This window comes from Pan paniscus, chromosome 3 (genome assembly GCF_029289425.2).
Source record: "Pan paniscus chromosome 3, NHGRI_mPanPan1-v2.0_pri, whole genome shotgun sequence".
NCBI lineage: Eukaryota > Metazoa > Chordata > Mammalia > Primates > Hominidae > Pan > Pan paniscus.
The window spans coordinates 95,763,165-95,779,413 of record NC_073252.2 but is presented as its reverse complement, the minus strand read 5'-3'; the positions used below and the strand labels follow the sequence as shown (position 1 = coordinate 95,779,413).

The 16,249-nt window shown below is 32.7% G+C and overlaps 1 protein-coding gene across 4 annotated transcripts in view; it reads left to right on the top strand.

Annotated features, from left to right (window-relative positions):
• Window positions 1-16,249, top strand: part of STPG2 (sperm tail PG-rich repeat containing 2) — a 718,556-nt gene that overhangs the window by 440,069 nt on the left and 262,238 nt on the right. For all 4 annotated transcript variants that reach the window (XM_055111640.1, XM_055111641.1, XM_055111639.1 and 1 more), the window contains one exon: window positions 7,414-7,529. In XM_055111640.1, the coding sequence (XP_054967615.1) occupies window positions 7,414-7,529 (116 nt within the window). The remainder of the gene's footprint in view (window positions 1-7,413; window positions 7,530-16,249) is intronic.

Sequence of the window (16,249 nt, the reverse complement as noted above, 5' to 3'; positions counted from 1 at the left end):
GCATGATTTAGAGAATTAATCAAGGTCACATGGCTATAGAAAGCTTGAATTTCAATTTAGGTTTAAGATTTATTCTAGAAATAATAGGCTAAAATAACATAGAGATGAAAATATACTTGCAAGCATTGCCTCTTCAGTTATCATGAAATAAGTTTGCCAATTTGGTCCAAGATTAAAATAGTATGACATCCACATAACAGAATTCATACTGTAGTGAAGAATGTATACTGAAAAGAAAGTCTTTTTCCTAGCTTAATACTGCCAGTCTCATGTTAATCTCTTTCCTCCCAGGTAACAATTGCTCTAACATATTTACAAATATTTATGTGATGTATCATCTAAATGCTATTTGCATATTATAAATAGAAATGCGACTTCAATCCATCTATTTCTTTTCATGGACAATTACTAAAAAGAAAGTAAAATGACAAGAAAATGGTTAAAATGCTTAAAGTCACAGAAGTAGATTCTAGGTAGCTCATAAATTGATTCTTCCTTTCTTGATTCAGTTCAGTTCAGCTCAATAAGCATTTATAGAGGCTCTACTGTAGGCAGGCACATAAGATTCAGATATATTTCAGAGAAAATTATAGTCTCATCCAGAATTTCGGAAGGTTTATTCTTTGTCTGGATCACTGGTTACCAAGATTATTTGAGAGAAAACTGATTTAAAGTATAAATATTTTTAAGAACAACAACACACTAAATTGTAGTTTAGAGGTCAAAACCAATGGGTTTTGTTGAAATTGTTTTCTTGGTCCCACTTTCAGAGAATATGGTTTATTATTTTGGGATGAATCCAAGGAATCTTCATTTTTACATTAATTGGGATGATTCTGATGTCTGTGGTCCATGAACAACATAAAATATATGATGCTGCATATGATTGTTTTTGTTTTTTAGTCTGATATGTCATGCCCTACAACAAGTTCAGCCAGAGACCAGTGGAGTAACATCTCTAAAGCTATAGAAGGGTAGTGAATAAACCCTGTGAGCTGTAGGTACTAAAGCCAGATGAGGAATCCCTTAATTATTTGGAAGTAGACATTATTAATGTAAAAAATTCCACTGTTAGTAGTCTTGATTGTAATTAACCAGTGGTAGTCTTTTCCAAAATGATTGGGACCAGAAGTGTTTCAGATTTCAAAGTTTTTGGATCTTAGATTTGCATTACTTATACTCAACAGTTCAACATCCCTAATCTGAAAATCCAAAATCTGAAATGTATCAATGAGTATTTTCTTTGAGCATCATGTTGATGCTTGAAAAGTTTCAGATTTTGGAGTACTTTGGATTTCAGATTTTTGGATTAGGAATATTCAGCCTTAGTTGATGAGAAGCTTTGAAAGGGAAGAATGCTGCTGAAATCTCACAGTAGTCTGCTGTCTCTTATTCTAGTAGGACATAGGAACAAGGTTAAGAATATTTACATTACACGATTACAGGATCATAGTGACCAGAGAATACTGTAAGGGTGAAGAAAAGCATTCTTATTTAGATTTAAATCTATATATAGATTTTGCTTCACTCAAAAGGAGGACAAAGGTTACTGAAATATTCAATGGTTAATCTAATAGTTCTTGTTTAATATCCAATGAATGTAAAAAAATTTTGATGACATCAAAGCATGAAAAGTATTGTATCATTCATTTCATCTATAACATATATTTGCTTTAGGCTAGAGAATTTGTTCATTTAAGTTGTAAATGAAATATTAATCTTTGCTTAATTGGCTTCTCACTAAATAAATAATGTAGGCTCCTCTTTCTGGAAACTCTAAACTCTTTGACTCTAGCTTTTTCCTAGCAGACCTATACAGGTAAAGATGTTAGCAGCAGATTCAAATCCAAACATATTTAGAAACCTTACAATTTTTAACAAGTTGAGAAAATGGAAAATAGTCACAATTTAAATGGTATAAATTAGTGATTTTCTTTAATGTTTGTGAAGAATTTAGTTTATTTAAATCAAGTGTTTTAATTATTTTTAAAATAAAGTTGGTATTTTATTTAAAGGACTTTATGTGACTTCATCTGTGATGTGACATGTTTTAGCATTATCCTGATTTGTACATGTAATATTCCCAGAGATAAGTATCAGTCTTGACAGAGGGAATGCCTTGCTAAATAGAGTGGTGCTAATTTAGCCCTGATAATGGTGATCTAAGGGAACTTCAAATATATGTTGAGACTTATTCTCCTTTTTTGCCTTGATAATTTTCTTGGCAGTATGGCTCCAAACCTTTATGTAAGAACTGTGAAGTATAAAACCAAAATTTAATTATGAGAATTTGCCACTAATATTTCAGGACAATTGTGAAGTATTCTGTTTACCTCGAAGACAACTTCATATTTTATTATTTGGTAATTCTGTTCATTCTTAAAAATAATTCATGTGTTACATATTTATGTACTGCCTACTCAAAGTGGTTTTAGGTGAAGGGTGATTATCCTTCCTTCCAGTTGGTTCCTGTAATTCACACAGAAACTGTATTACACCAACATTTATGACTGGTGAAAGTCATTCAAATTTACCTACAATGTACTTATGTTATCACAGAGTGGAAATATCTTTTTTATAGCAGCAGTTGAAAGACTTCACTTGACAGGGCTTATGGATGTACATTTTGATAAGTATGTATTAGAGGTACACAGATAAACAGACATTGCTGTCTGAAGAGATATTTCAGTCAAGCCAAATCCATATGACTTTGTATTTATATGTCATAACAGTGACAGCCCTATAGCTTAATCAGTGCTAGGAACACATGTTTTAACAGGTGCATGCTTTAGGTAGATGCCAGGAGATGAATTTCTCAGTCTACTTAGTTTGGAGTACATTAAAATAGTTCATTTCTTAGGGGCTTTGTACACAATAACTTCCAGATACTCTATAATAACTTTAAGATATCCTTGAACATGTAAAATCTTATTTCTTAAAATATGTAATACCCTTTTGGTTTTTGAACGGATAATTTAAAGGGATGGCAAAAATAAACATGGACATTTTGTTTAAAATTCGTGTAGTATTGGGACTCTTTTTTCTCTTGTTACCTATAGCTCAATTTAATAGACTGTGCAGTTCTATGGTCATCTGAAGTGCCATTTAATCAAATCTAGTCTTAGAGGTAGTGGAAGAGCATTAAACCTAAATGTGTCTCTGGCATTGATGATGATACTTCTTTGTGTACTAGTCTTTTCTCTTTGCTATTACTTCATTTGTAAAGCTGAAGAATAAAATCAGTATGAGAAAATGTGTTCCATAAATGTATAAACTTTCTAAATGACATTTTAAAACCATGAAATTTCAATGAACAATTTCCTAACTGATTTTTAACCCCTTTTTAAAAATTGTACTTTAAGATCTGGGATACATGTGCAGAACGTGCAGATTTGTTTCATAGGCACCACCATGGCACGTGGCCATAGGCACCACGTGCCATGGTGGTTTGCTGCACCCATCAACCCGTCACCTACATTAGGTATTTCTCCTAATGTTATTATCCCTCCCCTAGCCTTCCACCCCCCACCCCCACAGCCTCCAGTTTGTGATGTTCCCCTCCCTGTGTCCATGTGTTCTCATTGTTCATCTCCCACTTCTGAGTGAAAACATGTGGTGTTTGGTTTTCTGTTCCTGTGTTAGTTTGCTGAGAATAATGGTTTCCAGCTTCATCCATGTCCCTGCAAAGGACATGAACTCATCCTTTTTTTATACCTGCATAGTATTCCATGGTGTATATGTGCCACATTTTCTTTATCTTGTCTATCATTGATGGGCATTTGGGTTGGCTCCAAGTCTTTGCTATTGTGAACAGTGCTGCAATAAACATACGTGTGCATGTGTCTTTATAGCAGAATGATTAATAGTCCTTTGAGTATATACTCAGTAATGGGATTCCTGGGTCAAATGGTATTTCTGGTTCTAGATCCTTGAGGAATTGCCACACTGTCTTCCACAATGGTTGAACTAATTGACACTCACACCAACAACGTAAAAGCATTCCTGTTTCTCCACATCCTCTCCAGCATCTGTTGTTTCCTGATTTTTTAAATGATCACCATTCTAACTGGCATGAGATGGAGATGGTACCTCATTGTGGTTTTGATTTACATTTCTCTAATGACCAGTGATGATGAGCTTTTTTTCATGTTTGTTGGCCACATAAATGTCTTCTTTTGAGAAGTGTCTGTTCACATCCTTCACCAACCTTTTGACAGGGTTATTTTTTTCTTGTAAATTTGTTTGAATTCTTTGTAGATTCTGGATATTAGCCCTTTGTCAGATGGGTAGATTGCAAAAATTTTCTCCCATTCTGTAGGTTGCCTGTTCACTCTGATGATAGTTACTTTTGCTGTGCAGAAGCTCTTTAGTTTAATTAGATCCTATTTGTCAGTTTTGGATTTTGTTGCCATTGCTTTTGGTGTTTTAGTCATGAAGTCTTTGCCCATGCCTATGTCCTGAATGGTATTGCCTAGGTTTTCTTCTAGGGTTTTAGTATGCTCATATATGGGATATTTAATTTTTAGTAGATTTGTGTCACCTTCACATGAAAAAAAGTATTCATAGTAAGAATGATTACATTATTTATAATTTTAGCTCATTATAAAGCAAACAACTTATGAAATCTGAGATTTTGTAGCTTTATTTATAGAAGTTGTTTTTTTCTGAGGCCACTCTAATGTACCAAGATGTTCATATTGAAGGGACAGAAACATAGGTTTTTATTTTAAATTATTCACTGTTCCTGTTATGTTCCATTTTTGCCCTGTAGCATTGGTTGACATTTCATAGAGACTGAGTTGTCACAGGGCTGGAAAATATGCAATTATAAGAATCACCTACTCTTGAATTTCCCATTATACACTAGCCATGATTCAGGCAGACTTTTCATAGGTGTTTGATTTGGAATGAGAAGTTTTCTTCCTTATTACCTGTGATTAAAATGTGACATTTTGGTATCTAAAAAGAAGATAGTTTCTGCATAATCTAGCTATGAATGAGAGCTGATGAAGCAATGTAAGTCTTTGACCTGTATCATATAAGCAATAGCATATGTAATTGAAAATGTATTTTAAGACTAAGTATGATAAGGCTTTGTTTTATTTAAAAAATATTCTGTAGCTTAAAGCAGGCTAAGTGCTAAAATGGAGCAAGATGCATATTGAGAAGTTTTGCCTCACTCAATGTTCCTCAAAGGAATTCCAATAAAAAGAAATCTACAATTACATTTGAATAATTTCTTTTCTTTTAACGAGTTATAGCTGTGAATGTAAATATTTATCAGTTGCTGTAACCTGATGGTAAGGATAGAGAATAGACTATATTTCTTCATAATTGAAAATGAAAGTTACAGTTACAATAGTGTTTGGATAATAGCCTTACCTGTTGCATTAAGCTTTATATATCTTTATGGTTAAAACTACAATTTTCAATTAACTGACTATGGAATTATGATGTACCCAGCTTATGATAATAGTTTGTGTTTTTTTAATTCTGAATACTATGGTCGATGATATATTTTCCCTTACATAGTTTGTGTTTGAATGTCTGTCAGTAAAGATGTTATGTATGTATATGTGCATTATTCCTCTGCACTATAAATATAAATTATATTATTCCAAAGTTGTGCATGCTATTGTTTTATAGTAAGATGGCATTTGCAAAAACACTTTCCTTATCACTTGGTATATCAAAACACATTAGCTTCCCACAAGGAACTTTAGATAGCTATATCTTAATTGAACTAATATTAAAAATGACTGGGCTAGAGCCTGGATGTCCTCCCTTATTTTAAATACCAACTTTTCACTTGATATATCAAAACACATTAGCTTCCCACAAGGAACTTCAGATACTATGTCTTAATTGAGCTGATATTAGAATGATTGGGCTAGAGCCTAGATGTCCTTCTTTGTCTTAAATTTTGAAATGTCCTATATTAATGAAGCTAAAAACATTAAAAATGTTCCATACTAACCTATTAATTTAAAAATATTTTAGATTTTAAAGCATCAACAAGAATGTATTTGCCAAAGTAGGTAGATTGAATTGCATGCTTATTAGGGAAATACAGATAAATTAGTTTTGTATTTTATTAATATCATTATATCTACTCTTCTATTTCACTGTTTATATTTATTGTCAATATTCTGTGGCCAAAGGTTTTATTTTCTCTCCCCATACATTGCCTCTCTGATGCCACCAATCTAATTTCATTCACTACCATTCTTCTGAAATTATATTCCACATATTCTACAGTGTCCTTCCTAAGTCTTCTCTCCTCTTGAAACATTTGATATAGTAGACCTCTAACATTCTCTTGAAACACAAGGTTTGGCATGTGATAGACACTCAATAGTATTGTTTAAAATATGAATGAAGAAAAAAAATTACCTCTCCCTATCTTCTCTCTGTGAAGTCGTACTAGCTAGGTTCCATTCACTAGACCACAGGTCCCGTACCCTGGGCCAAGGACCTATACCTGTCAATGGCCTGTTAGAAATCAGACTGCCCCGCAGGAGGTGAGCAGAGGGCAAGTGAGTATTACCGCCTGAGCTCCACCTCCTGTCAGATTAACCTGACATTAGACTCTCATAGGAGCTCGAACGCTACCTGAACTGCACATGCAAGGGATCTTGGTTGTACACTCTTCATGAGAATCAAGAATCTGCCAGAATTTACTTTCTAAACTACCACTTTTCATGACTATTTAATCTAAAACTTTTAAGAGCTACCCATTGTCTATGAAAGTGGTTCTCAAAAGTTTTTAGAGATATTGTGAATAAAAATAATTCAAACCTTTTCAACTTGGGCTTTACCTACAAATTATCCTGTGGTCACTTCTGTAAGAATTTGGGGGCATTGAAGAATACAAGTTGGAACCCACTGGCTTAAGTACAAAAATCCTTATTTAGGGTTAGGCCTTGTTCCATGCAAACCATCTGTTTACTACATTTGATTGCTCCATGTGCATTCCATCTTTGCGTCTTGATTTCCGTAATGTTTACTGCCCAGAATGCTATTAAAGCACCTCTCTGCTTCTTTAAATCCCATTTGTATTTCCAAATGCAGCTCAAGCCCTAACTCCTCACTGAACATGTGAATGAATATTTAGGATATAAGAATTAAGCATCTTCATTCATGATGTAAAAGTATATTGAGGGAGTACTGTTTTCTCTTTTTTGGAAATTATTGCTGTAATATATTTAATTATTAGGTAAACAGATGCCACTATCTTATGCTTATCATATTTCAAAGACATAAACCAAATGATTTTAAGCATTCAAAAACAATGGGTTCAAGATTGTTTCATGCTAATTTTATACATTAAGAGCACAAACCTAATATTCATATGACCAAAATCAACAATTTTAAAATATACTTTATCATAATTTTTCATTTGTTGTCTCTCAGGTCCTGCAGCATACAATCCTGTTTTAAGGAAATCTTGCCCCATACCCTTATTTGTGAAAGCATCAAAGCGCTTTGAAGAGTCCAAAGAGATTACTCCAGGCCCAGCAACATATGAGGTTTGTCAATATTTCCTTCTTATCAGTGACACAAGAATAGAATTAATTTCCAGAAAGTACTACAAATGTATATATTAAAGTCCTTTCCATATATTTTATTCACATTGCTGATTAATGAAAATATTTTGACTAAGGAGATTTTTGAAGATGTGGTCTGACATTTAAAAAGAATTATTTAAGAATTTAAGAATTATTTAAACAACTTTTCTATCTCTAAATATGCTTTGCAGTATTCATATATATAATTTATTTATATTCCTACAAATATTAAAGTTCACTTGTTTACATACTTGTTTGTATTCATACATTGAAATCTCTTAGTATTTATTGAAATAATTATTTATCAGAGAGCTCACAAGAAAGCCCTGTGGATCAAATAAAATTGTGTGTTGCTCTTTTATTTTCTTTTAATGAACATGGATGCTGTATTTAAGTTCATAATAAATAAAGGTGTCTTTTAAGCTATGGACCTTCTGATGATAACCTGAAAGATTTTAGAAACTGTGTTCACAATAGCCCTTTATTGCCCTTTAGAGAATTAGAATGAAATAGGTTCCCCATTCCTACCCTACTAACTATTGAAAGTAAAATATTTTATAGTGATTTGTAACAATTAATTTAAGAGTTAATTCTGAGTGCAAACCAAAATGAATGTTCTTTTTGGGGCTAATGACAAGTTTATTTATATTGAATACATGTTTTTCTCCTTACTTAAAATGTCACAATCTAAGGCCAGGCACAGTGTCTCATGCCTGTAATCCCAGCACTTTGGGAAGCTGAGGCGGGCAGATACTTGAGGTCAGGAGTTTGAGACCAGCCTGGCCAACATGATGAAACCCTGTCTCTACTAAAAATATAAAAATAATCCAGGCATGGTGGCATGCACCTGTAGTCCCAGCTACTCGGGAGGCTGGGGCAGGAGAATCGCTTGGATCTGGGAGGCAGAGTTTGCAGTGAGCCAAAATTCCACCACTGCACTCCAGCCTGGGTGACAGAGCGAGACTCCTTCTCAAAAAAAAAAAAAAGTAAGTAAATAAAAATAAAATGTCACAATCTAAATACTTTTCAGCATTCCATCAAAGGAGAAAATAAAACAAATGAAAATGAGTAATCGAAGAATTGTTATCTTGTTGGCTGTTGATTCCTCCAAAAGACAAAGACTAATGCCTGCTGGTTAAGCAAAGCTAATTTTATTAGACTTACTTCAGAAAGGGAGAATCTCTTGAGAGTATTAGTACTATTTTCGAAGGTGGAAGTCAAGGGAGGGTATTTATATGGTTTTAGGATCTGTGCTAGGTGACTTCAGGCAAGTCTTTTAAGTGGGGAACTGATTAGGACTGGGCAAAGTTTATGATGTTTGTTTACTTTAGATTGATGAGCATAGTGAGGGAAGGTCTTTAAGTATTGAGTAGTAAGGTATTGGTCTTGATAAGTTGGGTACTTTAGTTGTTCATAGTTTGATGGTATTAAATCATATTACATCTTTAGTTGAGGAATTTCTCTCCTTTAAAAAACTCATTTTAATGGCATCCACAAATAATAAATGTCAGCCAATCTAATGGTATCCTGTTTCATTTTGTGATGCATTCTTCATAAAGGATGTTCCCACTAGTCTTTCTAGTATTTAAGATATTCTTGCTTTTTCTTTCTTAAGATTTTATAAATTTAATATTATATATTTATACTTTATGATAGACATTTATTATGCAAAATTATTTCCCATGTCAGAGAAAACATTTATGGGTTTTATATTGTTGTTTGTTAAGGTATTCTTGAAATTTCAAACTATTACATCCTATATTTACTGAACTTCAAGGTAACTTTTCTGTTGAGAACTGAGTCTGTAATTTTTTTTTGTCTTCTCAACACCAATTTATTTCCTTGAATAATTAAAAACCTTTTTCACTAAATACTTGTATCATAATTTTCCTTCTTTAAAGAAGTTACTTTTAAGTTGATGGGTTGATAAATTACTAGGTCTCTTTATTATTAACTTGTTCTTTTATTTTAATTTGACACTCTCTCATGACTTTAAGAAGTTTAAGTTGGTGACTCTTGAGAACATATTTGCCGTAAACTTTTTACTTTTTTTAACAGAAAAAGATAATTCTAGAAATGCATGATATTGATTTAGAATTGCAATTCAGTTATACTTGAAAATTATTTAACTGTATGATCTGCCATTGAGATAGTTATACATTTTTAATGTCTTATGTCCACAAAGGATCCCCAACTGTCCAATGCTGGTGGTCCATACAATTATATTTGCAAAAATCTGGAGGCTTCTTAAATTGTACACCTATATTTGTAATGTGTGCTTGCTATTTTCATTTTTTTGTAAATTCTCTCTGGAGTTCCCCAGGTAGATTTAGTTCTCTCTCCATTTCTGATGGGTGCAGGAAGGTCAGAGTTGCTTTTGGAATATATCTTACTTTGCCCATCTTATTTCAATTACTAGCTAAGCTGTTTGTCTTTGCTCCTTTTAGTTATTGATATTTATTGGATTACTATCATTGACCTTTTTGAAGATCTAATAAAAGCTTGGGAGAAAATGTGTGTATACTCATAAAAAATGTGCATACAATTTTAGAAGGTTTATTAATCTATAAAAGTTCCCCCCACACTTATAATTTCAACTGAGAACTCTCAATATTACATTATGAGCTTCATGAAGGCAATGATTTATTTAATTGTATATGATTCAGGTTCCACCCACAGAATCTGGCACCTAATACTATATTAATAAATGTTTATTGAATAAATTAGCAAAATGGAAAATCAGGATTTTCTTTTCATAAATCACTAATTTTTATCTAGACATAAATTTTTCCTCATTGACTTAGTTCTCAGTGAAAAGAATATGTGTATATTCATTTAAAATAACAGTAAATTTTATTGATTCATTCACATTCTCTTGTTGAATCAGTCTCTTGACCAAAAAAATGTTTTTTTAAGGTTTAGATAAGGCTTCAAATACAATGATCGAGTCAAATATACTGATTTTTTATTTGCTTCAAATATATTGATTTTCTGAAATTTAAATTATACAGTGACTATGTGAGAATATTTTAAAAAGCTAAATAGAAGAAACTTCAATGAATTTAACATTATAAAATCCTTTAAATATTAGAAAAGATTTAAATATATCTCTTAAAAAAGCAAACATTCTGCTGAAATTAATTGAAGTTCAATAACAGAATTCATTTTATGAGTATAATTTTTAATTTTTGCAGGTTACATAATTGCTTGAAAAATCTCAATTAGAGATTAGTTTCAGAGTGAATTTTTAATAGCAGAATTGGGTAGGACAATATAAGTGAGATAAAATATTAACATGTATAAATCCAGAACATGTTGAGAATTGGAATCACACTGTAGGTTTAGTTTATTGCTCATTTTCAGTTCTAAATTTAAAAATTGAGATTCTTATTGTTTATTACTATAGATTAACACCTTTTTGTTAAAGTCAACTGTATTTTTAAAAAAAGACTTATTTGGCTGTGATTTTATAAACTAGAAATTGATGCATGTGTGTGATAGTACTAATTAATTCAATTGAGTCATTTACTTTCTATTACTTTGAAATTCTTTTGATGAAAATTGTGCACTTAGAAGTTTGAATTCAGACTTCACATCACATTTTAGATTGATAAACATCCCATGAATATGAAAATTTAGAAAAGGCACAAGAGAACAATCTGTAGTGCAATTAGTTTCATTTAAATATCTATTCAAGTAGTACAGAAATTAACAAAGATATATTTTTATGAAAAGAAAATTTTACTCAAATGAAAAAATTATAAAGGAATTTATTTAGAAAATCCTTCTGTTAGCAGATTACCCACTTGTCTAAAACCCTCATTCTGGGTAATTTTAAAGAAGGAATTAGTAGGTTTTTTTTAAATTATGGGATAGAATAATTTTATACTATAGAAATGAGAAAATGCATTAACATATATGTAATTTAATTATATTTTCACCAAAAATAGAAAAAAGTATTTTCTCTGTTGCATATTCTCAGAAAAATAATGTTAAATGGCAGAAAGATATTTTATTGGGAGTATAGCAAGAGATCTTTAAAAAGTTTTCAATTTTTCTATTATTATAAATAGCCCTATAAAGATAGTTTTATACCTGATCTTTGTTCCTACCTTTGATTATTTCTTAAGGAAAAATTCTTAGAATCACTGGCAAACAAGGCTTGCTTCCTATTTAAGCCTAATACCTCTAATTACATGCTAGAACTCATTTACTTCATCTGCTCAAAGAGTGGTGCCAGCCATATTTCCCTTTACTTCATTGGTTTGGATATTATAAGGCATTTAATACATATCTGTAATTTTTTTAGAAATTATTTTTAGTGTGGTAATACTTTAATATCTTTTCATATTTCTTAAATAATTATTGGTCTATTTATGTTGTTTCCTTTGCCAAGTGAATTTTTATAGATTTTATTTTTCAAAAAAACCATTTGATTATGAAAAGAGGTAATATTTTAAAAAAAATTCCCACATTGCTTTAGTTGTGTTTTTGTCCCTTTCACATCATTAGCTTTAGATGAGTTGCACTTTCATGTTTGTTTTTGCCGTGTATCAAAGACATCAATCTTGGAATACCCTTTATGTCATTAGCTTAGAGTATACATTTAAGAGAGTAGAAAGTCAGACCAAAGTACTTGTATTTGAATTTCAACATAACCACTCATTTGCTGTATAGTAATGGTTACCAACTTATCTAAGAAATTTTACCATGTTTTGCATGCTTGTTTGGTAAAATCTATTAAAAATTGTCTTTACTTTTAAAAATCATTTTCTTAGGCTTAGTGTTTCTTCATACCTAAGTTAATTTATTTAATGCCTTTATATTTTCTTTTGATTTGGATATGGTTTTTATTTTTGTCTTCGATTCTATGCTACCTTATATTTTTACTTTGGTATGAGGTTTAACACATCAATCTTTCTTTCCTTCCTTTCACTTATAATTTGGACTATCATCTTTATTATTCATCCAATTACTATTCAGAAGGCCCTTATTGATGCCCACCAGTCAATATTTCTTTCTAGTGCAGTTATTCTTATACTCTCATAGGTAACTCTTTCATACCTTCTCTGTTCTAAAATCTCTAGTACTTCCCCCCACCCTCCATCCTCTTTTATTTATTGAAATTATTTTCATTTTTTTGAGACAGTGTCTCACTCTGTTGCCCAGGTTGGAGTGCAGTGGTACAATCACAGTTCACTGCAGCCTTGACCTCCTAGGCTCAAGTAATTCTCCCACCTCAGCCTCCCAGGTAGCTGGAACTACAAGCACGCACCACCATACCTGGCTAATTTTTTGTATTTTTTGTAGAGATGGGGTTTTGCCCTGTTGCCCAGGCTGGTCTTGGACTTCTGGAAGCAATCCAGCTGCTTTTGCCTCCCAAAGTGCTGAGATTATAGGCGTTAAGCCACTGCGCCCAGCTCTCTCATTCTCTTTTAGTTAATACTTTCAGACATTTTACTTAACATTTCCACATGGTCCTATCAGCACATCACTTTCCCCAACAGCATTTCTACATATTTACTCCACTTCTCCTCCTGATGTTGAACTGTCTTGCCTCCTACTTAAGCCTAATACCTTTAATTACCTGCTAGATCTCATTTGCTTCATCTGCTCAATGATGTTGTACCAGCAATTTCTCCCTTTACTTCATTTTTTCCTCTCTGCCAAATCATTCAGGTAAACATACAACCATTTTGCCTATCGTCCCATCTAAATATATCTCTCAGCCTCATTTTTCCTTCAATTAAACCCCTGTTTCTATATTTTCTTCTTTAAAAAGCTACTCAAAGTACTAGCATACATTCATTGTTTCCATTTTCTCTTTTCTTATTCTCTTTTAATTTGACACTTGTAAGGCTTTCTCCCCAACTACTCCACAGAAATGGCTCATCAATGACTCTCATAAATCTTTTGCCCAATCCTGTGGTAGATCCTGTGTCGAATCTCCTTATTTTACTTAACCTAGCAGCAGCATTTAATATAGTGGATTATTCTTCTTGGAAATGTTCATCCTGCCCCAAGTTGGGTTTTCAGACTACCATTCTCTCTATGTCTGAGTTGGTTTTGGCTGCTTTAACAAACTAACAGAGACTGGGGGGTTTATAAACAACAAAAATTTATTTCTCGTAGCTCTGAACACTGGAAAATCCTAGATAAAATTTAGTGTTTTGTGAGGGTCTTCTTCCTGATTCACAGACAGCTGTCTTCTTGCTGTGTCCTCACATGGCAGAAGGGCAAAGGAGCTCTCTTTTATAAGGGCCTAATTCCATTCACGAGGGCTCTACCTCAGGACCTACAAATGCCAACTTTCTAATACTATCACACTAGGGGTTACTATTTCAACATATGGATTGACAGTAAGTAGAGATGGAAACAAATTTTTTAGGGCATTAGTCTCTATATTGGTCCCTACAAGCTATTCGCAGAGGATAAGGGGGTGCTGAGTATATGTGTCTAGTCCTCCGTTATCTGCTTTTTTCAGAAGGGCTACATTTCCTATGTTTTATATATTATATATGTTAGAAAAAGAGTTCCACTACTTAGGAATAAAAAGAAAAATTCAAAGCTACAGTTATAAGGAAAAGGTAGATTCATTGGATCAAGAGAAAATAGTATAAATTGCACTTTGATCACTTGATAGCTCAGATACAAGGATAAAAACTGCTATAAATGTAGTACAAATCTATACTGAAAAAAGCATGTATTACAGTACTTGATATACAGTGGGACCATATGTTATAGTTATTATATATTAGATATGTTATATATGTTATTGTTACTGTTACCTTTGTTTCATGGCTATATTCATTTATTTCTAGTTTATAAATATGATCCTAGTATGGTATAGGCTCTGAGTCCAAAATGAAAAATCTCTATTCTCAACTATATAGCAATCTAGTAAGGAGAAACTATATATAAACATTTTAATTATAATAAAATAATTATTGTTTGTTAATAGGTGAAAGGTACCAATATGATAAAGAATTTCTGGGCTGGGCGCAGTGGCTCATACCTATAATCCCAGCACTTTAAGAATTTCTGGGCTTGGCACAGTGGCTCACACCTGTAATCCTAGAACTTTGGGAGGCCGAGGTGGGCAACTCATCTGAGGTCCAGAGTTCAAGACCAGCCTGGTCAACATGGTGAAACCCTGTCTCGACTAAAGATACAAAAATTAGCCAGGTGTGGTGGTGTGCACCTGTTGTCCCAGCTGCTTAGGAGGCAGAGACATGAGGATCGCTTGAACTTGGGAGGTGGAGGTTGCAGTGAGCCGAGATCATGCCACTGCACTCCAGCCTGGGTGACAGAGTGAGACTCCATCTCAGAAAAAAAAAAGAATTTCTAAGTTAGACAAAGGGAGTAAGACTTCAGAAAGTATTTTATATGAAATATAAAAGAGTAATGGGAGTTTTTTACTTAGACAAGCCAATGGGGCTTATTCTAGGCAAAGGAAACAGTATATGCAAAGTCAAAGAGGCACTGGAGAATAGAATATCCTTGTCAAGCTTATTGTTAGTATTACTAAAATATAAAATGAATAGAATGATATTAGATATGTAGATAGTATTAGATCACAAAGAGTATCAAAATATGCAGTTTTAATTTTCTCCTCTGAGCTATAGACACCAAAGATTTCTGAGTAGAATTATAGTGTTATATATTAATACAAATCAAGCAACACCCAGTGTTTTATTTTTTAATATTTTAAGATATTTTTTCCATATTTTTTCTTGATAAATTGCTTATAAGGAATGATAAAGCATGATTTAAATTATATATGCTTTTTAATATTGAATGACAGTTTCTAAGTTTATTTCTAATGTTCATATTATCTTTGTGGAAAATTTTCAATTGTAGCTATGAAATATATTTTAGAATGTGACTTAAACTTCTCCTTTTACAAACTCAGTTTTATACTGTAGTTTTAATATTTGTGGGACAGTATTTTATGTTATTTGAAAATGTGATTTAAACTTTTGGTTTTAGAAATTGGTTTTGCACTTCAATTGTAAAGGTCATGGCGCATTACTTAATACCCCAAAGTGAATGTTTAAAAGCTACCTGTCATTTGCCATTCTAAAAAGGTCTTTGACTCTCCATGGACTACAACCTTGCTTTAATTCTTTTCCTTCATTTCTTCTGACAGAACTCTTGATATTCCTTTGAACTTCCTAGGTCATTAAATTTTAGGAGACATATTATGTTCTGTCTGGGAAAATCTATTTTCAGCCTATGGTATTAGGCCTTGGGATATCTGTCAGAGGTATGATCTTCTCTGGGTTGTGTTGAGAGGAATCCAGACATATTATGGAAGTATGTCTTGTATCGGAATAGAGAAAGATCTTTGTATCTTAAGGATGGCTTTCAGCCCAGAAAGATCATTTGGATAATTATATGTTATGGATCATTTACATGGAGTTCATAAACTCTTTCATGGTGTGATGGTTAATACTGAGTGTCAACTTAATTGGACTGAAGGATACAGAGTATTCAAAATACTGATCCTGGGTGTGTCTGTTAGGGTGTTGCCAAAGGAGATTAACGTTTGAGTCAGTGGGCTGGAAAAGGCAGACTCACCCTTAATCTTGGTGGGTACCATCTAATCAGCTGCCAGCACAGCTAGAATATAAAGCAGGCAGAAAAATGTGAAAGGATAAGACCAGCCTAGCCTCACAGCC